Raw genomic sequence first — 23,185 nt, forward strand, 5'->3', positions numbered from 1 at the left:
TGACCATGAAAGTTGCTTCTATCTTCTGTGTTTGAAATTACTTATGTCTTCTGAGCTATTGGTTTATCATTAATAAACAGGTATGAAAGCTCCTGTAAGGTTCCTTCTAAAATTGAAAGGAACCCTTAGTATATAAAGCATTTAACAGAATCTGGAATAGTTAGGCTGATGGGACAAAAGCTATCATATTATTGAAGGTATATAAATAAAACACTTATCAATATTAATAACTATCAGCATTATGCATAATAAGAAATTGAACTCTTTAAAATAGATTTACTTATTTACCCAAGGGTAGTATTTTGTAGGCCAAGGCATTGAAATATTGTGTGGATGGTTATTAAATTTTGATTTACTTTTGAATTTGGTTTGAACAAAGGATAAGTACTAGAAAAATCTTAAATATAATCTAGATCCCCTGTATCCTCTTTTCTTTGGTTAGAATTGCATTTAAGTTTCCTCCAGACTTGAATAATTTATGTATTTTCAGAGAAGTCTCTGGAGATGTTGTATGGTTTTGTTTTTGAATCTTTTTTCTTTTTGAAGTTATTTCAGACACCATGAAACAATCTAAATTCATTCTTCATTCTAACATCTGATGTCAAATAAGTTTTAATTCTAGCTTAAATCTTTAATGTTGCGGTTTTGTTTTTACTCATTTTCTTTTCAGTGGAGAAGAAAGGAACAGATGTTTACTATTGTTAACTTTCTTTTGTTTGGAATTTATTCGCTATGCATCTCTTGAATATATACTTTTTTTTCCTCCTATCTGGGTACAGAATCTCCACTCCTTTTTATTCAAAGAGTGTTAGAATTTAATAAGGAGACATTTTAGCAATCACCTGGACCCAATGAGTAACCTGATTAATACCAGTTAAAAAGTTGCCAATTGTCATCTAGTATTTGCATTGCATTTCTGGTCATAAATTGGCTATTGTATCCTTTGCCAGATACCAGTGGGAATATTATGCTTTTAGTTATGAATGATAAAAATTCTTTGCATTTTAATTATATTGAATATTAGGCTACCATATGATGTCTTCCCCAATTTATCATTTTACCTTTTGTTTACTTTACAGAATCTTTGCTTTACAAGTTGATGTTAAAATTCTTCAAGTGTATTTTTTTTCTTTCATGTGAATTTATATTTTTAGTTCCATGCCTAGAGCTCACTTCCCTACTATGAGCTATGAACTATGTCACCTCTGCTGTCTCTTGGTGCTTTAATAATTTTTAAGTTGATTCACTAATCCATGCAGAATTCGCTTGAACACAAGATGGCACATTTTATTTCTAGTAAATTTTATGTTTATTACAGCATATTATATCTATTATATTGGCAGTTCTTAACTGGAGGTGAAATGGCCCTCTAGGGAATGTTTCACAATGTCTGAAGATATCTGTATTTGCCGGGACTGAGGGTGAAGGGGTTGAAGGAGAGATTGGCCACTTGCCTCTGATTGTTAAACATAGATAGTTAAATAAATGTCAGACTTTGGGTACCATTCCTCTGCTGGTTACATACTCACCAGTGGTGGTAGTAGTACCCAGCTTACATTTTTATTCCCTATGCTAGAGGGTATCTTGAGAGACTGTGCCTCTTTGAAGATTTATGGATATACTCAATATTCAGTTATCCCTGATCTGTTTTAAAAACAATGAACTTAACAGTTTCAGAGCACAGACTCTGTGGCATACCATCCAGATTGAACTAAGGACCTTTGGTACTTGACTTAACCCCTGTATCTTCAGTTCCCTCACCTAGAAAATGAAAGAACTAAGCCTGTTTTTATCAGAGGTTGTCATAGAATTTCAAGATGATTAAACCAGTGCAAGGCACATAGTAAACATTATAGAAGTATCATAAAATAATAAATACATTGTTTTATGATGCTATTTCATCACAATGCCTCATATTTAATTTTTATTAAAAATTATAATTTTAAAAAGCCATTGCAGATATATGCTAAGGATTTGTTTAAAGCAAAATGGATGTTTCTGTTTTAAGTTTTTCCAACATTTCTCATCTTCCTGCACACAGCATAAACCCCACAAGAAAATAAACTATTCTCCATGTTATCATTATTTAACATTTTTAGACAGTCAAGCTTGCAAATTTCCTCATAGGCACATACCTCTTTAATAAATATTTTTCCATATATGGGAACTATTATTTTAAGTAATGACTGTATTCATTTGTAGTTAAAAAGCATAAATTACTGATGATATCAATAGCATCATTTATCTTCTTGTGTCAGAAGTTTCACTTGATTTTATTAACTTGAATATATTTTATGCCGACATTGAAACATTGTTTCTGATCCCCAACTAAACAGATATTTTCTTCTGTGTTTCTGATCCTCTGACTTTGTTTTTAGTATTTATTTCTTTTGAATGCATGAGTGAATTAATAATAAAAATATTCACATACATGGCAGCTTCCTTTCCCCATGAGTTTAGAATGTGCTGCCAAGTTTTATTCTGGAAGAACTGATAAATACAGTAGTTCTTGATTTGAAAAATAATAAATATTTCAAATAAGAGAATACCATATCTCAAGTATTATTTAACTTTTCACTGTCTTTTTCTATAAATATTCCAAGGTAAAGAAGGCAAATAAGAAAGAAAGTAGCTGTAAGTTTTATCCACAAAGACATTCATGCATCCACAAATTTTTCGTCAGTTCTTGTTATCACTCATTAAAATTTTTTTCTTACAAGACTAGAATTTTCACATACTCTCTGCAGTAAGATTATTTCCAGTATCTAATTTCCTTTTGTTTCTTTCAATTTATCATTGACTTCAAATAAATTGAATACTTACAGGTGATGACATTTGGCCTGATTTATCCACTACAAAATGTCAGGACAGTAATATCTGGATCCCTAAGTAGCAACAGTAAGATGTCTAGATTTGCTGTGCATTGTGTGGTTGCAGAATACTTTTTGTAGCCTGACACTCAATTTGGGTCTCGCACATAGGTCACAGGGACCCAACTATTAGAGCTATCCCCTGCTGCCTCCTAAAATGCACATTAGCAGGAAAATGGAATTGGAAGTAGAGATGAGACTTGAACCCAAGCACTCTGATAAATGTGAGCATTCTGAGTGCAAGTTAACTACTGTGCCAAGTTACTTCCCTGGGCATTTGAATTGATATTTTACTTTCTGTCATATATAGCATTCTCTGCATCAGCACTGTACAATTAAATTGTCTGTGATGATGCAAATATTCTAATCGGCACAGTCCAATATAGTAGGTTTTATTGAACACTTAAAAATGTGTCTAAGGGCACCTGAGGAACTGCATTTCAGTGTATTTAATTAATTTAAATAGATACTATGGCTAGTGAATTTTTTTTTTTTTAAATTTATGTGAAAGGCAGAGTTACAGAGAGGCAGGGAGAGAGGTCTTCCATGGGCTGGTTCAGTTCCAAAATGGCAGTATTAGGTGGAGGTAGGCCAGGCTGAAGCCAGGAACCAGAAGCTTCTTCCAGGTCTCTCCCGTGGGTTCAGGGGCCCAAGTATTTGGATCATCTTCTGCTGCTTTCCCTGGTGCATTATCAGGGAGCTGGATTGGAAGTGGGACTCAAACTGCCTCTCATATGGGATGCCAGTGCTACAGGGGATGGCTTAACCAGCTACACCACAGCACCAGCCCCAAACTAGAGAATACTACAATGGACAGCATACATATAGAGTAACTCCTCCCCATTCCATTTTCAGTTTAAAATACCCAGCTTCAGTTAAAGTTATATATATTTCACTGAATCTGTTTTGCGCACCTTTGTTTATAAGGAGAACACACACAAACACATAGTGATCAAGTTATTTTTAACTAGTTCCTGTTTTTTTTTTTTTAAAGATTTTATTTATTTGAGAGAGAGAATTAATGACAGTGAGAGGGAAGACAGAAAGGTTTTCCTTCCATTGGTTCACTCCCCAAATGGCTGCAATTGCCAGCGCTTTGCTGGTTTAAAGCCAGGAGCCAGGCGCTTCTTCCCAATCCCCTATGTGGGTACACTTGGGCCATCTTCCACTTCCTTCCCAGGCCATAGTAGAGAGCTGAATTGGAAAAGAGCATCCAGGACTAGAAATGACACCTAAATGGGATGCCAGTGCCAAAGGCAGAGGATTAATCTACTGCATCATGGTGTTGGTCCCTGTTTTTCTAATATAATAATATATAGTCTTAGATGATCAGGACTGTATTCATGCTTTTTTTGTAGAGTATCTAACATATCATCTGTTAAAATTGGGTGTTTTCTGGTCATTAATATTTTTGAAAATGGAAATATTCATTATAGAAAAATATGAAGGAAGAAAAATAGAAAATAGACAAGAATAACAATCACTATAGTGGCACAAAATAGGAATCATGAAGAGCCGCTGCTGTGGCACAGCAGGTTAAAGCCCCACCCTGAAGTGCCAACATCCCATGTGGGCACCAATTCTAGTCCTGGCTGCTCCACTTCCTATCCAGCTCACTGCTATGGCCTGGAAAAGCAGCAGAAGATGGCCCCGGCACTCATGTGGGAGACCTAGAAGAGGATCCTGGCTCCTCACTTTGGATTGGCTCAGCTCCAGCCTTTGTGGCCATTTGGGGATTGAACCAGGGTTGGAAGACCTCTCCTTCTCTCTGCCTCTCTCTCTCTCTCTGTAGCTCTGTCTTTCAAATAAATAAAAATAAACCTAAAAAAATAAAGATCATGACTACAATATAGAACACCAGGATGTGCCAATGAAAGTTTACACCCTTTCTAATGTAATTAATCCAGAGTGTTATGTCACTTTGGGTAGTGTCAGACAATTGTATTTGTGTCCATCTTGAACCTTTTTTTGCAGAAACCCCAAACCCAGCTCTGTTCAACAAGCTAATCAGTGACACTGGGGTGGTAGAAGAAAGTAGGTATTTAATTTGCAAATCACAGAACAAGGAGTAGGGCAGCAGTGGATTAATTCCTGGACTCCAACGAGGGGTAAAGAGGAAGCAATCTCAGAGATTGAAGTTGGAATCCAAAGGTATCTGATCAGCCCATTCGCAGATTCTGGCTGGTCTATAGTATTTGTGTTACTCCTTTGATTGGTCAGCAGTAGGCTGTTCTGTTCTTTCAGGAATTTGGGGATGGCATATTGGGTTTCAGCCAGTCTGTGGAAAACATGCAAATGCCTAACACTTTGCTTTCTCAAGGCCCAGGGATTTCTGTTTAAAACAACACCACCAGCACCAACACAGCATCTAAATTCAGGACATTATCTGTGGAGCAGAGATGATCTCATGAGTCTTGTGATTTAAGAGCCTATGCAAAGACTGGACCTGATACAAAACTCCCTCATTTCAATGAATTAGTCTTTAGTACAAGGCTAATTTGTAATCATCAAAGCAAAGCAAAGACTATGCTGAGGGATAGAGTCTGAGAGAACAGAGCCTGAGAATATCTATGTCAAAGGCATCATATAGGGCACAGTTTCATATTTTAACTTGAAGGTAATAAAAATAGACATTGGTTAACGTTCATTCACTGTATTTGTCAATTCATTGTGTCTTAAAAGTCAGAATTTTTACATAGTATATAATAAAATTCATAAACATTTTAATAGTTGAATGATAGCCCATTCATGCCTATATACCATAAGTTATTTAATCAGTTCTCTATTTCTTGGCACTTAAGATGTTTCTTTTTCACTTCTATAAATATCATTGTACTCAACATGTTGATACTAAAATTTTTAATTTCTGATTATTTCTTTAGTACTTAATTTTAGATGCAAAATCACTAGGCCTTAATGAAATGAACAAATCCTTGATATATATTGCCAAGTAGGATCCTTGACACCTATCATCAAATTGCCCTCTAGAAAGTTCTTTCTTGCTTATAAAAAATAAATAATCCTTGTTCCATTTCTACCCTTTAAGCATTTTTATAAGTACAGCTTTTTCTTTTTTGAGTCTTTAAACTTTTATTTGGTTTTAGTACTCAGAATTGTTCTTTAATAAATGTTTCTTTCAAGGGATTAGCAGAGTAATCAAATGGTTAGGAATATCCAAACAAGGTAAGACTTCTGTTTTTTTCTTCATCAAGGTTTTCAGGTATAACATTTTTCATTGCATAATTGTTTTTTTCCTAGGGTGAAAAAGGATCAAAAGGAGACCCAGGTCTGGCTGGCCTTAATGGACAAGATGTAAGCCTAACTCTGCTTCTAATATTGTTTTTACATTTTGCCCATATATTGTACTATTGAATGCTATTAAGATTTGAGTATCCTTGGCACAACTAGCTATGATGACTCAAAATTAAGAATCAAGGTTATTTTTCTTCATGGCTCATTAGGGGCCCAAGGTCTTTAGTTTCGTTACAGGTAGTTCTTTGTTTTATACATGCATATATCACATGTGGGCTTATTCTTACTAGCCCTTCCTTCTTTGCTATTTCTTATTTGTATTTTTTTTTCCTAGGCTTCAGTTTTCCTTTTTCTTATTACTTATATTATTACAGATTTTCTTCTTACTGTGCTTGTGTTGTCACCCAGAATTCACCCTTTTTTCACCCCATATTTCTGTACAATCAAAAGTCTATCGGTAGCTTTGCAGTGATGAGAAGAAAAGGGAACTTGTATACATGTGTTGCTTTTCCCACTGTGCCAGCTCCTCAAGAGCAGGGATCCTGTTGCCTGTGACACATTGCACCCCAGGCAGCTCCCTCCCTCTACTTAAGACAACTGTCCCAGTAGAACTTCACTCCAGTTCTTGGGATGAAATTTGAAGGATAGCCCAAAAGGGAGTCTTCCCGAGATTTCAAGTCATCAAACTCACCATTTATTATCTTGCAGATATGCTAACTTTGCTGGAGAAAATGTGCATAATGGGAGTTATTGTTTTGTTCAGTTTCCTTTTCTCATTTAAATATTTTTAAAAGAACCTAATGGCCCCACTACTTACTCTGAGGATAAAGGATAAGGGAACACCATAGGAGGCTATATTCAATTCCCTAGGACCCTAGAAGATTTATGAAACTGACTTGTAGGTGACAGATCCATCGACAGACCATTGCAGTACAAAAGGAGGCTAAAGACCAATCATCGGAGCTTGTGCACAAAGTAAGGGGATACCTGAGTGGGCTTACCCCCAAGAGAGAAATACCCCAGAAATTATCATCAATTCCCACCTCCCCCAACAGCATTACTGTCTTCTAAGAACATCCTGAATATGACCTCTATGTTCCTCTCCCCCTTTGAAATTATGTTCCCACACTAGAGAATGGGCACTAACACCAGTGGCTGGTGGCTAGAGGAGTGCTGCATCTTCCTGAAACTTATAGAAGGGCTCATCAAACAGTTCATGGAAAATGAAATTAAAAAAGAAGTTGATTTTGGCACAAAAAACGTTTTGAAATCCATGCTTACAAGCAGTCATCAGAAAGTTACAGGAAACACAGATTATGTGGAAAAAACCTACATAGATTTTAACTGTTTTGCCTCAAAGTAAACTGGTGGGCTGGCACTGTAACTGGTAGATAGAACCACCACTTGCAGTGCCGGCATCCCATATGGGCGCTGGTTCTAGTCTCTGCTGCTCCACATCTGATCCAGCTCTCTAGATGGCCTGGGAAAGCACTAGAGGATGGCTCAAGTCCTTGGTCCCCTACACCCCCTTAGGAGACACAGGCCTTGAATTGGCCTAGCTCCAGCTGTTGTAGCCATTTGAGGAGAGAACCAGCAAATGGAGGACCTCTCTTTCTGCCTCTTCCTCTCTATGTCTCTGCCTTTCAAATAAACAAATAAATCTTTAAAAGAAAAATAAGACTAAACTTGTACCTTTATTCCAATGTCCATGAACTGTTAAAGTACCTCAAACACCAGAACAGTGAATGGCCCATGCATGTAAACACAGCATTTGATTCACCTCTCTACTTGTCGCTAGAGGAACCAGGGATGGTAATAAAAGTTCTAGAGTAGAAAATTGGGGCTCAGTTTGTGTCCCAGGTCTGTCACTAACTGAGCAAATTAGTTCTCAGAATCTATAAAGTGATAGGCTTAGAATAGATTCTAAAGTCCCTGTAATGTCCTATGACTTTATAAAATGAGATTATTAAGATTACAGATTTTAAAGGCGTGAGATTTGAGCATTCATTCAGATTTTTAAAAAATATTTATTTATTTAAAAGCAGAATTACAGAGAGGGAGAGACAGAGAAGAGATCTTCCGATAGCTGGTTGACTCCCCACCTGGCCACAAGAGCCAGGAGCTTCTTCTAGGTCTCCCATGTGGGTCCAGGACCCAAGGACTTGGGCCATTTTCCACTGCTTTCCCAAGTGAATTAGCAGGAAGCTGGGTTAGAAGTGGGGCAGCTGGGACTCAAAATGGTTCCCATATTGAATGTTGGTGCTGCAGTTGGTGGTTTAACCCACTGAACCAGCTCCATTCATGTTTTTAGAATCTCTGCTACATGGAAGGCATTATGGGAAAACAAAACAGGAACCCAGCCGAGTATTTCTAACCTCCCTTAGAAGCTAGCCTTGTCTTTTAAAATCCCTTTTGTGGTTTGTTCTGTGGAAAGAGCACATTTGGATCAAGAGATCTCTCTTTCCCCAAGGTGCTAGGTTCTTTAAATAAACTCTTTCTTCTTACCAACACTCGCCTCTGTTGAATTGGCTATCCAGGCAGAGAGCTGCAAGGGCCTGATTATTTGTCCCATAACACTTCCTCTTCTGACCAGAGGGGAGGTGTAGCCCAAGTATTTAAATAAAGATTCATTCCACAATGAGTGCTCAAATGGATAGAACTTTGTTTTTTCGATTCTTTCTGTTGCACTCTGTATGACAGCAGACACTGGCTTGGAATCCCTAGTATTTAGTAACTGTTTGGAGTAGGTTTTCAATGAACTACCACCTGAATTTTCATTTGAGCAATTACTATGATAGTTTAAAATATAAGTAATTAGGGCCTAAACTAGGATAGCAGTGGAAAGAAAGATACAGAGGATGGTATTTCAGATAAAATACATATGATTTAGCACTTGACTAGAGTAAAAACTCACAAGTAGCCCAACATTTCAACCATCTGGAAGGTGGTAACTTGTGAGAGAGGTAGACTCATCAAAATAAATTAACTACAGTGTTGTAAAAGACAACCCATGTAGGCTCTCTGAGATAGAGGAGGGGGCAAAACAAAGATTTTCTCAGAAGTTCATAGAGCTAGTGTTAGGATTGAAATAAAGAATTTTGCAAATAATTGAATAAAAGCAAGGTTATTTGAGGGGTTGGGCCCTAAAATATATTCACATTAATTTAGAGACTTGGAAACTGTTTTTATGTTGTCTGAAAATAAATATAACTTTTTAGAGTTAATCAATTGTTACACACATATTTAAGTCAGATGTTCTGGCAGCCACTGTATGAGTTCCAAATCAGAGTAAGACCCACCAGCTTGCTGAGCAAGTTCACAGCCTGCATGTGTGACCCTTTCTCCTCACATGTCCCAGTCACAGGGGTGCCATTTCCTTAGCACCATAATTGTCTAATGTAGTTCATTAAGTGCGCCATAAAGCATGACAGAGTACATTAACTTTTCTCACTTGGTTCCTTAATTAATATGTAGATGATGTTGTTTTCCTTTCCTTAATTTTGCCAGAGATATTCAGGAGCCATGACTAAAGAGAAATAAAAAAGTAATGAACGTTCTCCTCTTTCCCCTCTGCTATCCTTGGAAGTGAAGAATCAAATGCTCTTTTATTACACTATTGGTGGTGGTGGTGTGGTTAATATTGAGTTATAATTTATAAACTGTTTTCAGGAGGAGAAACTCATCCTTTCTTCAGCAGACAGGATAGCATCCTTGTTTTCAGAGGCAAGAAATAGAGGCTTAGATAATTAAACAAGTTTATTTTAGAAAATACTAAAATCAGCCTTTGACCCTGAATGGCTGAAGAATCTCATTGTTCCCACTAAATCATGCCATATGTCATTGCCTACTTTTCAATGCTTAAAAAAACTGACTTTGGAAGCTAAAATTATTTGGTATTCACTCTGACTTTCAATAAGCACCGGTATACATTCTCAGGAAGTGAAAGGTGCTAATTTGAATTAAAGTCAAGCCATGATGGGATTGTAACTTCAGAAATATTCCCTTAGAATGCATAGTGAATAAACTCAATGAACCAGCTCACTCTGGCCACTTTCCAAGTCAGAATAAATTGAAATGATTTAATATTTCTACTAATGGATCCAACCTTCTTTTATTTAATAGTCTTTATTGCTATACATTACATACATTTTGATGTCAATGTATATTACAGTGATGTCTTCTGTGCCAACTTTCCCATGAAATGAGCAACTCACTTTAGAAAGTGTAAACCTTAAATTAAAGGGAAGAATACCATAGTTCAGATTTTTTCCATGGTCACTACTGACATTTTCGGCAAGACAATTCCTTGCCATGTGGGACTGTCTTGCAAGAGCAGAATGTTTACCGTCCTTGAGACACACAAACTTAAAACTTATGCCAGTACCAGCCCCTAGTCACTGAACAACAACAACAAAATGTTTTGATATCTCTCTAATTGCATCCTTGACAGATTGTTTATGTCTAAAATTTTGGTAGATCTCCATAGCGTTACTAAACACATGCATACTCATAGTTTAATGTGTACCAAACATGTATTAAAATTGTCAGAGATAGAATTCAACCCTCAGAATATGAGGCCTCCGTTTTATACACATTCTAGTGTATAATTAAATGATTTTGAGTGTGATCTAATATGAGTTACATTCCAAAATGGTATCCTAGAACAGACATGAAAGAGTATCATTAATTTTTTATTTTGACCTTTGAGGCCAGACTACCTGGGTTCAAATCCCAGCTCTATTGGCAAACTGTACTAATCTTTTTTTGTGTGTGCTTCATGTCTTTATTTTAATAGTGTGATAATAATTCTAATATAACTTGTCTTATAGTTGTTTTTTTTTTTTTGGTGAGGGTTGAAAGGGTTATCAGACATATAGCATTTAGAACAGTATCTAGCATATAGTAAGAATTAGATAAATATCTAGTATATAAATATCTAGAAATGAGATTTAGCAAGGCACATTTAACTCCAACAGATTTGTCTGCATTTACTGGTTTTTTTGGATTATATAACCTCAAAAAAATAGATTTCAGTCTGAGTTTAGTCTTCACTTCTGCATCTTCATTATGGTCTTTAAAACATCCTTTATTAGAATGACAACATCTGATGTTTCTAAAATAATCATGTTATAATCTCCTTATACAAATGCAGTCTGCATTACTAAGTACAAAACTATTGAAATCACAAAAGTAGAGCTAGTAACTGGCACAGCTGTTGCCATTGTTAGGGGGGAAAAGATGCAGTCAGTGGAAGCTGGGGCAAAAGATTAATTTTAATGGGTTAAAAATTTTAACAAATAGCATTATTTTAATAATCTGAGTTTTAAAGATGCTACATCCCATAAGTAGTAGGATTTCCAATAAGAATTAATTTCATAGTCTACCTGCTTTTATGACTCTAGTTGTATTACTGTTCTATAGCTTCCATCTTGTCTTTAGATAAAAGTTCCTCTCTGCACATCATATGCAGTCAACCACTGTGTTTTGGAAATCATTTATATACATGAGTTGTATTGGAACTCTTAATAATAGGTAGTCATCTTATTCAGTATTGGATTCAAAGTCTGCTCCATGTGATGTTAGATGGTAAATGCTGTGCCCTTTCTCCCTAGAACTCAATAACCATTGATAGCACTAGTATGACATGAGTAGAAAAATTGCACTTCAAAAAAGCATTACTGATCTGTTCCTCAGAGCCTATTACAATGTCATGGCTTTAACAACGTTGTACTTTGTCACAGGAGGACATGAGTTACATGGGTCCACTTTACTGGCCATAAAAGTAGAAGGTTGATGAATATAGTACTTCTCAATTCCATTCAATCCTATGTGAACAAAAGCACAGTTGTTCATATCCATCAAATGAAGTATAAAACTGAGCAGAAACAACTATTAGTTATCCGTAAACCTAGACTTGAAAAGTAAAAGCAACATTTATTGAGTTCATGCCATGTGCTAAATGGTTTTACAACTATGATTCATAGAATAACCCTTCAAAATAGCTATTACTTATACCTATTCTATTTGGATGCCTGAATAAATTACCCCAAGTGCTGTTTGCAATGCCATTCTTCTCCTGTGTCTCCCAAACTCCACATATTTGAAGTCTTGAGCGCTTTGTAGACGTAGGCGTCCCTGGAAACTAATTCCTTCACTTCCGCCATATTCTTCAATGATAATGTTTAATAGTTACATCAACTTGTAATTGATTATATTTTACCCTCACCTCCTTTCTGACCATAGTTGATTGAAAAGTTAGTTGATAAAACCACCAATAAGTTATTCTCTAGATGTTACATTTAGAGTTAATTTGTCAAGAAGGAATCTTTAAAAATTTTAATTTATTCCTACAAAATAATATATCTAATATATGTTTGCTATGAATTTAGTCTTAATTGGAACACCAGTGAACCAAGAACTTGGTGTAAGCTGTTTCCTATTCTGCACTCTACTGCAGAGTTAACCATTCTCATGAATGGCATAGCTAATGGTCCCTTTCATTTTTAAGTTATCCCTTCATATTCACTTATTTATAAGGAATATATAGCTTAGTCTTACATGTCTGTAGATGTTCAATAATTACATGGAATCATTATTAGCCATTTTTTTCATGTTTGTCCACACTGTACAGTTTTACATGAGCAAGAAGTGAGATAATCTTTAAAACATTTCTCAGAAAGTGGAATAACCTCTCATCCAATTATCTATAACAAGTACCAGTCAGTCTTGGAACTTTTGTTCCCCACCCTTGCCTTCACCACATCTGCCTGGCTTGCCTCCCAGCTCCATATCCACTGTGACTACCCTAATCCTGCCATTCTGCTTTTTGTCTAGAAAGCTGTTATATTAAATATATATAAGAAAGCTGTTATAGACACTTTTCTGCTTTCACTCTTGCTGTCTACAATCTGTTTCACATCACATTGTAGTCATGGGGGAGGGGGCGGGTAAACAGCCCCATCATGCTATTTGTCCACCTAAAATATTTAAGAGGCTTTCTACTTGCACTTAGAACAAAATCCATCTTCCTCAAAGTGCCTTGCAATTCTTCATGTACCATAACTTCTGGCTAACCTTGACTTAATCCTCTCCTACTTACCTGCCTGCTCATGATAATCTCTCCTTGGGAAATTTGGGGCATGATACTCACCCTTTTCCCCACAATCATTACGTGTTTGTATCCTTCTGAAACAATGCATGTCACTTTCACACACAAGTCACTCTGACTACTCACCTGACTTAGTAACTCTTTCCATGTTTATTCATCATATTCAACTGTATAACCCATTTATTGTCAGTTACTCTTCTAAGTTCCATGGAGGAAAGAACCTTGCTTTATTAAAGAAAAAAATTATTCTTACAGTTTTAGTTATAAGTGATAAGAAAGACCTTTTATTCAAGACTATTACAATAAGGGGATTGCAGTCAGGGAAGTGGGGATTTATATACAAAGAGCAGGGTGAGGGGGATCAGTGGGTGGAACATTAAAGAGGAGGCGTCAAGTGTAAAGTGAATCTTGCTAAACTGATCCAAGATGAATCTTGCCAAAGGTGGGCCAGAGGCTTGGGCATAAATAATTTGATCTCTTCAAAGGCAGGGAAGAAAGAAAAGATATCAAGGGTTAGGAATTCTCTCTAAACTAGCTTAGTGTGATTATTGCTGTAACCAAGCTGGACAGGTCATACGCCGGAGGCCTAGGTCCAGGCCTAATTGAGAAAAGGACACATCAACTTCTTGTTTGGGGATCTCTGAAGCAATAAAATCCAATAGAAATATAATGAGAGCCACAAATTTAAGACAAATGTGAACATGGTATACATTCTCATAGCCATATTAAGAAAAGCAAAAAGAAATGAGTGAAAATACTTTTAATATTTAATACAATATACCAAATATTATAATTTCAACATATAATCAATATAAAAAGTATTAATTAGATATTTTATATTTTCTTTGTATACCAGATATTAGAAGTCCAGTAGCACATCTCAGTTCAGACTAATCACATTTCAAGAATTTAAAAGCAGGGCTGGCACTGTGGCGTAGTGGTTAAAGCTGCAGCCTGTGGTGCTGGCATCCCATGTGGCCGCTGGTTCAAGTCCTGGCTGCTCCACTTCCAATCCCGCTCTCTGCTATGGCCTGGGAAAGCAGTAGAGCATGGCCCAAGTCCTCTTGCCCTTGCACCCACGTGGGACACTGGGAAGAAGCTCTTGGCTTCGGATTGACACAGTTCTGGCCATTGCAGCCACTTGGGGATCAATCAGTGGATGGAAGACCGACCTCCCTCTCTCTCTCTCTCCCCCTCTCCCTCTCCATTTTCATCATTGTTCTTTCCTCATCTAATGTGTCAAATTAAAGATGAAGGAAGGTGTTTTTCCTGTGTACCACACAGTGAGGATGTGTCTATCTAACTTTTCTTCTGTTTACACTATGGATATGTTCAGCTATAGAACTGACTCCGCTATTGTATTCCTGAAAGTTGTCAGTTTTGAGTCGGATCAACTACAATATCCATTAAAACATCTAAGAGTCTTTGAGGATTCATGAAAATATTTATCAGATAGTCTGTCTACATCTTTTATACATTCATTTGATATCTCTATAAATCCAGGTTAAAATATGGAAATTCAAGAAATAAAGTATACTTTAAAATAAGAAAGATACTACAACTCTAGCTTTGTGAGTGATTAAAAAAATGCATCCTTCATTCCTTCAATTCCCCCCAACACACACAATTAGATATCTTGATAGAGACATGGAAATTTTTTGATAGCTCTTGAATTTTTTTTGGCAAGCTTAATAAAGGCCAAATCAATGCTAAATCAGAGGTATTTACAACATCCACAAATTTAATCCAAAGTGGATACTTAAAAGCTCATATAGATCTAAATGATGTTCTCCCAGATGGTGAATTAATGTAATTTTAGCAGGAAGCAAAGTTGCACAAATATGCAGTATTGAGGACTCGTGCTGATTTAATGTATCTGTACCCACCAAAGCACAGATGTTGCTTATCATTTTAGTGCCAGTTGTCTCTATTTTTTTTTTATATATTACAAAGGGGAAGAATGGGATTTGGGAATTCAGTAAATTATGATTTATTTTGTTACTAATAAACGTTATAAATTGAAGATTTCTGTGAAATGTGTATAGAAATCATATTGGTTATCTTCTTTGTACAGGGTCTGAAAGGTGACTTGGGTCCTCGTGGTCCACCTGGCCCAAAAGGAGAAAAGGTATTGACCCAAAAAGTGTCAGCTTTTTCCTTTTATAAGAATGCTCTGAAAATCTATGCAGTGATTTCTTGTTGATACTAATTGCCAGAAACATTTTGAAATTAACTGAAGGCTGTTATCTTAAAAGCATCTGAACAAGAAAAACCTTTTGGTTCATTTAATTAGTTTGAAGAGACTAAATGCACAATTGCTAATTGACATTCACTTGTGGTTATAAGATTTCCCTTTTCTCACCCGTGCTTATTAGCATTACGTATTCAGTCACCAAGTTAGCAAATGTGTCCTGCATCAGGGAATTCCGCCAACAACACTGAGCTGCTACCATAATGGTGAGGCAGGTGGCTTTTCCGGGGAAGGAAGCTAATTTTGTATCTCAGTCTTAGTCTAAATGTCCCATTTCTTGTCACTTTTTCTCATATGCTGTTTCCTAATGGCATATTGGCAGTGACCTTAAACAGAAAATTAACAAATAATATAGTAGGAATTATTTTGAATAAGGTCATTGAGTGCAAATTGTGTATTGCACTGTAGTTTTTCCTTCATTCTCAGCACATTTAGAAATCCTTCTCTGCAATATTTTATCTCTGTGTTACAAGTGACCTTACAAATTGGTTTTCAGTTGTTCCTTAACAACTATTGGTTATTTTAATTCAATTCTAAAAATTAATGATGACATAATGCTAAAACTTAACATTTGAAAATATTTGTTGAGAAAGAGCAAGTGCTGAAGAAACTCAATGTAGGAATCCAGCATCATGTTACCACACACCACACAGTGTGTGTTCTCCACAGTGTTCATCTAAATGAGAGGCACAGCAACCATTCTTGGTCTTAATGAATGAGGGTTCTTATGAAATAGAGTTCCTAAGACAATAAAGTGTGCAGATTACATTCAAATTAGAAAATAGTGAACTTTCAGTTGAATGATTTGTAAAGACTTTTAAATAATTTATCAATTTTCTACCTAAAGTTTGTATTCACATAGGTCAGAAAAGAAAATTAATAATTAAAAATAAACATAGGCAGAGCCTCTTACTGTTGATGGCAACAGCAGTGCCAATTCAGCAGAGCTTCAGAGGAGGTCATGGGAACTGCTTATTGCAGCTGGACGCATGAAGTGGGGAGATCCACTTATTATTTCTGCTGATCCTCATACTAACTTTGTCAGAAAAGTTTTCTACCTCTGATACTTCCCAGCTGCTCCATTAGCATGTAATGATACTTTAAAAGATATTCTAACTTTGGATTAATAAAAGAATAGAAAATCAGATTATTCTAGTGTTTCAGAATAAGTTCTGCTGCTGTGAAAAAAAAAAAAAAAGGCATGGGGATGCACCAGATGATTTTTATATAGTGAGAGGTAATGGGCACGTCATAGTTTGTTGTGCAGAGACTACTATGAAGATGAAATTCTACTTTTCTGTCCTGAATATTGCCTCTATCCACTCAGAAATTTATAAACAACATGCAAAGAGAGACTATTGGAAACTCCAGCTTTTCTTTAATCTGTTTTAGGGAGACATGGGACCTCCAGGACTACCAGCCTTCACAGTAAGTATTCTTGAAATCAAAAACTCAACAATTAAATCTGTTATCCTACTTATTAGTCATACCACATCATGACCAAACCAAAATTTAAATCAGATTAAGAATGATCTTCAAATACACTTAATTTGACTTTATATTTTAAAAATGGCACATCTGCCCACAACAGTGAAGCACTTGACCAGGTTTCATAAGGGATTTATTATAAAAGTCTGGATTCAGTACCTACCATGAGCAATTTTCTCTGTCCTCAGAAAGGCTCATCATCTTCTCTTTCAGTATTTGATTATACATTCTTAAGATCATATTTAAAGTAAGTGGAAACAGTGATAGTTTCTACTTACTCTGAAAGCTAATAAATGAAACCATAATCATACAAAGGCTGATAGCTGTCTATGCTAATTTATTATCATATTCCCTCAAACCCGTCCAACACCATTGTAGATTTCCTGTGTAATCTGGATCTCAAATTTTTGCAGGTGATATTTGTGTAACAATTGTGAAAAGAAAAGTTTTTAGTATGTGTGTAATAGGAATGTTCTCAATTAAATGATTCATCATTTATTAAATAATTATATGTATAATTAAAAATATTTTTATATTTAGATACAACTTACTATCACAGATTTTCTTCATGGGTTATTAAAGATTCTCAGTGGGTCTAAGAAAGATTCTAAACCTCAGAAAAGAGGATAGTTAGAAATTTGTTCAACTAGGCCGGCGCCATGGCTCAACAGGCTAATCCTCCACCTAGCGGTGCTGGCACACCGGGTTCTAGTCCCGGTCGGGGCGCCGGATTCTGTCCCGGTTGCCCCTCTTCCAGGCCAGCTCTCTGTTGTGGCCTGGGAGTGCAGTGGAGGATGGCCAAGTGCTTGGGCCCTGCACCCCATGGGAGACCAGGAGAAGCACCTGGCTCCTGCCTTTGGATCAGCGTGGTGCGCCAGCCGCAGCACGCCGGCCGTGGAGGCCATTTGGAGGGTGAACCAACGGCAAAAGGAAGACCTTTCTCTCTCTCTCTCTCTCTCCCTGTCCACTCTGCCTGTCAAAAATAAAAAAAAAAAAAAAAAGAAATTTGTTCAACTTACAAAAATAAAAAATGTTTTAGAAGTTATGTATTAGTAAAATAAACTAAAAAGATAATATCATCTCTTGATTTTATAATTGATATTACCAGCAAAATAAATTAAGCATTTAAATTCTCAGTAATCTAAAGCCTGTCTCAAAGGAGTCTTCTAATGAGCTGGATGGGGTTTTATGGTCAGGAAGAGCACCAGAATCTCGAAGGCTGTGTGAATTTTATGATATTTGTATTTATCATTGTACTTGAAAACTCCCATTATGAACAATATGCTAATACTCTCTTAAAATAATCTTTGCATCTCTTAGTGAAAAGACAAATATTTCTTGATAGGAGCCAATCAGGTGACTTAGCTGGAAGTAACCAGATTCAATTATCAGTGAAATTCTGTGTTTAAGCTTTGGTTTATACTTTCAATATGAAATGAAAACTGTATATTTAATATTTTTATACTTTTTGGAGTTTAAAAGCTTGTTTAAAAGTAATTTAGAGTTAAGCCTGCTCATTTTATTCAAGATACATGCCTGTTTTGCTTCAGCTAAGTTATATGCTCAACCACTTTACTTTTAGTAATTTGATTTCCTATTTTCCATTCATGCTTAAGGACCAATATGCAGTCTGCATGTATCATTTTTTCTCAAATGTAATTTTGGATCCTCCCTGAAAATTATATTGGACTATATCTCCTTGGTAGATTTTCCATAGCAGCTTTCTTTCTGCCAAGGAAGACCTTGTAGATGTCCCTGCACCACTCAGCTGGCAGGCCCTTGGGGAGTATAAGCTAATTTTTATACTTGCCTAAAACCACAAGCACTATGAAATAAAATGTTTCATTTCATTAAGTAAAATATTAATATGATTTAGATTTTACTATTTCATATGCTTGCCATTACTTCCTTAATTAATGTAGATGATCAGCTGTTACCTATGAAATAGGGATGAACTGCAATGAATCCAATTTAACATGCTCTAAATATTTAATTGATCTTATAAGATAGGTGTTACATTATTAATTGAAGTAATTGATAATAGTCTTCCAGAAAACCAAATGACTGACTGCAGTATATTTGGATTGAATGAGGCACTGGTATGTAGTAAACTAGAGTTCATCCCCAAAACCAGCTGCACACTAAAATCCATTGGAGAGATTTACCAATGTCGAGTGTTCCACCTCTAGAAATTCTGATTCAATAGATGTGATGTAAGATAAATTTCAAAAGCTCCCTAAGGAAGATCTATACATGCAGCTACAGTTAACCATTATTTATGGATACTATAATGGATCAAACTTTCTTTCTACCTAATTATTTTAGCGTTTTTGATATGTCTAGCTTTTATTTGAAATTCAACTTTATGTGTAGTAATAAAAGATTTATCTTTCCATTAGGGACTAAAACTAAGTTAACATAGAAGACCTGTAGCTTGATGAACTGTAAGGGACTGAAGCTAGGAAGACAATTTTAATTACAGCCTTAATCCAGCCATTCAGGCACTTTGGTGGTTCAGGTGCCTTTATGCCTCTAAAAGCTTATTAGGCATCGAAGCCATTCAGGGGTCTTGTTCAATTGTATATTTTCCCTCTTCAAGAGTCTGAACTGAGGCCTGAAATTCTACACTTCTAGCAAGACCCTAGAAGATGCAGAAACTGCTGGTCCTGCAGTCAAACTGTGTTACAAGGGTTTAGAACCCTCTTCCTAATTCCTGGCTTTGTCCCATAGGTCCCATAGGTTCTCCATCTTGACTGCACATTGTAGTCACCCAAAGTGCTTTAAAAAATCTAATTCCCAGGCTTTACCATTTACCAGTATAGACAGAATCTCTAGGGAAGGACTCAGGCAACGGTTGCTGTAAGTTTTGTTTTTCTTTTTTCAAATGATTCTACTGTGGAGACAAGTTTGAGAACTAATGTTCTCAATGCTTGTCTAATACTTTCTTCTACAGCTTCTCCTTTTACCTCTTGTGCAAACAGTTTAAAATTATTCCTTATATCAGCAATTGTATCAGAAATACCCAATCTGACTGCCTTTAGAGACTAAGATTTGGTTCCTGATTACTGTATTCTAGAGGATTAATTCCACCTCCATATTTATAATCCATGAGCAAATCCAACAACAATCCTTTCCTGAGCAGGACCACAAGCATTGGCAACTCCAGGATATGGAACTCTAGAAGCTGCCCAAGCATATGCTGCTGAGCTGCCTTGAGAAAATACTCTGTTCCTCTCTGGATCATATATTTTATATTTGCTTTACTTTTATTCATATTTTGTCCAATGAGAAATGAGGGAAGTGGCAGTTGAGTACAAGGCAACATTGAGATTACTGATGTAGGGACAATTCCTTTTTGATGCAGAATGTTCAAGAGCATTGTAAATATTGAGGTTATCTTGGTGTCCCTCCTGGATTGGAAGAATTAATAATGTTAAGATGTCTGTACTGCCTAAAGCAATCTATAGATTCAATGCAATCCCTATCAAAATATCAATGATATTCTTGACAAAATTAGAAAACAATTCTAAAATTCATGTGTAATCACAAAAGACCCAGAATAACCAAAGCAATCTTGAGCAAAAAGCCAAGCTGGGGAATCACAATACCTGATTTCAAGATATACTATGAAGGTATCATAAGTAAAACAGCATGGTATTAATTTAAAACCAAACACATAGATCAATGGAACAGAATAGACAGCCCAGAAATTAAACCCATACAGCACGCTGATTTTTGACAGAAGTCCCAAACCATACATTGGAGAAAGCATCCCTTCAATAAATTGTGCTGGCAAAACTGGACATACACATGTAGAAGAATGAAATTATATCCCCACCTCTCACCATATACAAAACAAAACAAAACAAAAAAACAACAACAACAACAAAAAAAAAAAACTCAACATATGGTCAAAGAACTAAATTTAAGACCTGAGATAATGAAATTGCCAGAAAGAAATGCAGGAGAAACACTTTAAGACACTGGTATAAGTGATGACTTCTTGTATAAGATCACCAAAGCACAGGTAACAAAAACAAAAATTAGACAAATGGGATTATATCAAACTCATAAGCTTCTGAAAACCCAGGGAAACAATCAATAGAATGAAGAGACATCCAACAGAATGGGAGAAAATATTTGCAAGCTATTTATCTAACAGAGGATTAATATACAGAATATATTTACAGCTCAACTTGGCAAAAATAGCCACCAAAAAAAATCCAGTTTAAAAAATGGCAAAGGACCTTTATAGACAGTTCTCGAAAGAAAAGCTATAAGTGGCCAACAAATATACAAAAAAAAAAAAAAAAAGCTTGGTATCATTAGCAAATTGAAACCACAAGAAGATATCATTCTAACACAATGACTGTCATTCAAAAGATAGCAACAAATTCTGGCAAAGACATGGAGAAAGGGGAACTCTCTCTGTTTCAATGTTTTTAAAAGATTCATTTTATTTATTTATTTGAAAGACAGTTGTAGGTGGAGGAAGATAGAGCGAGCTCTTCCACCCTCTGGTTAAGTCCCTAAATGGCTGCAATGGCTGGGACTGGACCAGAATGAAGCCAGGAGCCTGGAATTCCATCCGGGTCTCCTACATGAGTGGCAGGGGCCAAACTCTTGGGCCATCTTCTGCCATCTTTTGAGGCACATTAGCAGGGAACTGGATCAGAAGTGGACGAACCAGTACTCAAACCCACACTCCAATGTGGGATGCTGATGTCATTGGTGGTGGCTTAATCTGCACCAAGACACAGACCTCAAAAAGGGAACTCTTAGTGTGGGCCAGTGCTGTGGCATCATAGTTTAATTCTCCACCTGTAGTGCCAGCATCCCATATTGGCACTGGTTCTAGTCCCAGCTGCTCCACTTCCAATCCACTTCCCTGCTAATGGCCTGGGAAAGCAGCAGAGGCTGGTCCAAATGCTTGGGCTCCTGTGCTTACATGGGAGACATGGAAGAAACTCATGGCTTCCGGCTTTGGATCCATTCAGCTCTGGCTGTTGATAGCCACTTGGGGTGTGGGCCAGTAGATGGAGGACTTCTCTCTCTCTCTCTCTCTCTCTCTCTCTCTCTCTGAATGTAACTCTGCCTCAGATAAGTAAATCTTTAAGAAAAGGGAGAGGGGGCCTCTTATAAAATGTGGGTAGAAATGTAAATTAGTGCAGCTGCTGTGGAAAACTGTGTGGAGATTTCTTTAAAAACTAGAAATAGCGATCAGCATTTAAGATGGAAGGTATCTCTCTCTTCCTCTCTCTCTCTCTTCCTCCCTCTCTCTCTCTCTCTCTTTCTCTCTCTCTCCCTCCCTCTCCCTCCCTCCACTGCCCCGCTCCCCATAACTCTGAAAAAAAAAAAAAAGTAAATCTTAAAAAAAAAAAAAAAGACAACTAGAAATAGAATTATCATGTGATCCAGCAATCCCAGTGCTGGGCATATACCCAAAACACATAAACTGATCTGCCATGTTTGTAGCACCACTGTTCACAATAGCCAAAATATGTAATCAACCAAGGTATCAATCATCAAATGAATGGTTAAAGAAAATGTGATATACACACACAGTACAATATTAGCTATAAAAAAATGGAATTCTACCATTTTCAGTAAAATGTTTGGAACTAGAGGACATAATGTTGAGTGAAATGAGCCAGATGCAGAAAGACAAATATCGCCACGTTCTGTCTCTTATGTAGGAGGTAAAATTAAAAGAAGAAAGAAATGCTGACATATAGTGTTTTGTTAAACTTTATTTTAAAAACTTGTGAAGCAGATTGTTAGGATTTATATATAGTATAGTTTTAATGATTTTGTGACTATTTTGAAATTTACCTTGTGAGTGAAGTTGAAATTATTTTCCTTTTTTTATTTTGTATAGCCCAAACCCATTTTCCTGCTGGACTATGGTCTTCATTTTATTTGTTGAACTCCTTATTTAGTAAATCCAATAAGCCTTTGACTATAATGTAAATCTAAAATGTTATCTCAAAAACTCATAAATATTAGAAAAACATTTTTAAAACTAAAAAAAAAAAAAAAAAAAAAAACGCGGCGCCGGCACACCAGGTTCTAGTCCCGGTCGGGGCGCCGGATTCTGTCCCAGTTGCCCCTCTTCCAGGCCAGCTCTCTATTGTGGCCAGGGAGTGCAGTGGAGGATGGCCCAAGTGCTTGGGCCCTGCACCCCATGGGAGACCAGGAGAAGCACCTGGCTCCTGC

At 36.5% G+C, this 23,185-nt stretch overlaps 1 protein-coding gene across 1 annotated transcript in view; it reads left to right on the forward strand.

Moving 5' to 3' along the window:
• COL19A1 (collagen type XIX alpha 1 chain) overlaps positions 1–23,185 on the forward strand; it is a 415,287-nt gene that overhangs the window by 180,133 nt on the left and 211,969 nt on the right. Inside the window, exons 11-13 of the mRNA XM_062187570.1 lie at positions 6,129–6,182; positions 15,305–15,358; positions 16,874–16,909. Coding sequence (XP_062043554.1) covers positions 6,129–6,182; positions 15,305–15,358; positions 16,874–16,909 — 144 coding nt within the window. The remainder of the gene's footprint in view (positions 1–6,128; positions 6,183–15,304; positions 15,359–16,873; positions 16,910–23,185) is intronic.

The sequence above is a fragment of the Lepus europaeus genome, chromosome 3 (genome assembly GCF_033115175.1).
Source record: "Lepus europaeus isolate LE1 chromosome 3, mLepTim1.pri, whole genome shotgun sequence".
Lineage (NCBI taxonomy): Eukaryota > Metazoa > Chordata > Mammalia > Lagomorpha > Leporidae > Lepus > Lepus europaeus.